General features: G+C 50.2%; 1 protein-coding gene across 1 annotated transcript; it reads right to left on the reverse strand.

Moving 5' to 3' along the window:
• Window positions 1-297: 297 nt before the first annotated feature.
• LOC135273598 (small cysteine and glycine repeat-containing protein 7) lies at window positions 298-588 on the reverse strand. The gene has a single exon (XM_064372797.1). The coding sequence runs from the start codon at window positions 586-588 to the stop codon at window positions 298-300; it is 291 nt and encodes a 96-aa protein (XP_064228867.1).
• Window positions 589-1037: the final 449 nt, after the last annotated feature.

Genomic DNA, 1037 nt, shown 5'->3' on the forward strand with positions numbered 1-1037 from the left:
GCTTTGCTGAGCTCAAAACTCAGAATGTCCTGAGTCTTTGTCTTTGAATGGCATTGTATGAAATGTCCATGTAACTACCTTAATAATAGAAAGAAGGATTTAAACTACAGAGTATGAGAACCAAAGAGAAAACTGTCATGAAGTCCAGGTGACGGGGAGACAGCAGGGAGCACACAGGATGAGATGAAGGAAAGCCACAGCAAGGGGAGCAAGCTGCCTTCCTGCAGCACCTGCAGACCTGAAGTCTTACCAACAGCTTGAGTGTCTGCAGCCCCTGCCCAGAGGCCGGGGGCCCACCTAGCAGCAGCACTGCTTCTGGCAGCAGCACTTTTGCTGACAACAGCCCTTCCCACAGCCGCAGCCACACGAGCTGCAGGTGCGGCGGCAGCAGCAGATCACGGGCGTGCTACAGCAGCCCCCGCAGCAGCCGCGGCAGCAGGGGCAGCAGCTGGAGCAGCAGCCCACCCGGTAGCACCTGCAGGTGGTGCAGCTGCCACAGCCACCACCACAACCACCACAGCCACCACCACAGCCACCACAGCCACCACCGCAGCCACCACTGCAACCACCACAACCACAGCAACCCATGGTGTCAGTAGAGAGGACTCAGGTGGAGTGAGGAGGGAGGACTCAGGAGAGATGAGGAGCTATGCCGCCTCCTTCTGTCCAGGGAAGCCCTTATATAGCAACTCCAGCAAGCCAGGCCCAAATATGTGACCCATTCCTTGTTGTTGTTTATCCCAATTCTCATAAAAGATCTCATGAGTTGTCTTACGCCCTGCCCTGTGAACATCTTAACAAGCTAATATCGCTAAATTTAACATTTACTCATCTCTTAAACCTATGTTTGGATGAGAACACACTTCGAAGATGTTTATGTCCTTAAGAACTTAAACGTGTGTATAGTTTCTGCTCCAGGGCTTAAAATAGTGCCTGACACATTGTAAGTATTCAATGCGTATCTTTGGAATTAAATAAATGCCTAAAACATTTAAGAGTAATCTTCATTTCTTTATAACCATGAGAGTCTGAATCCA

Source organism: Aotus nancymaae, unplaced genomic scaffold (assembly GCF_030222135.1).
Source record: "Aotus nancymaae isolate 86718 unplaced genomic scaffold, 86718_ANA_hifiasm-v0.15.2.pri h1tg000008l, whole genome shotgun sequence".
NCBI lineage: Eukaryota > Metazoa > Chordata > Mammalia > Primates > Aotidae > Aotus > Aotus nancymaae.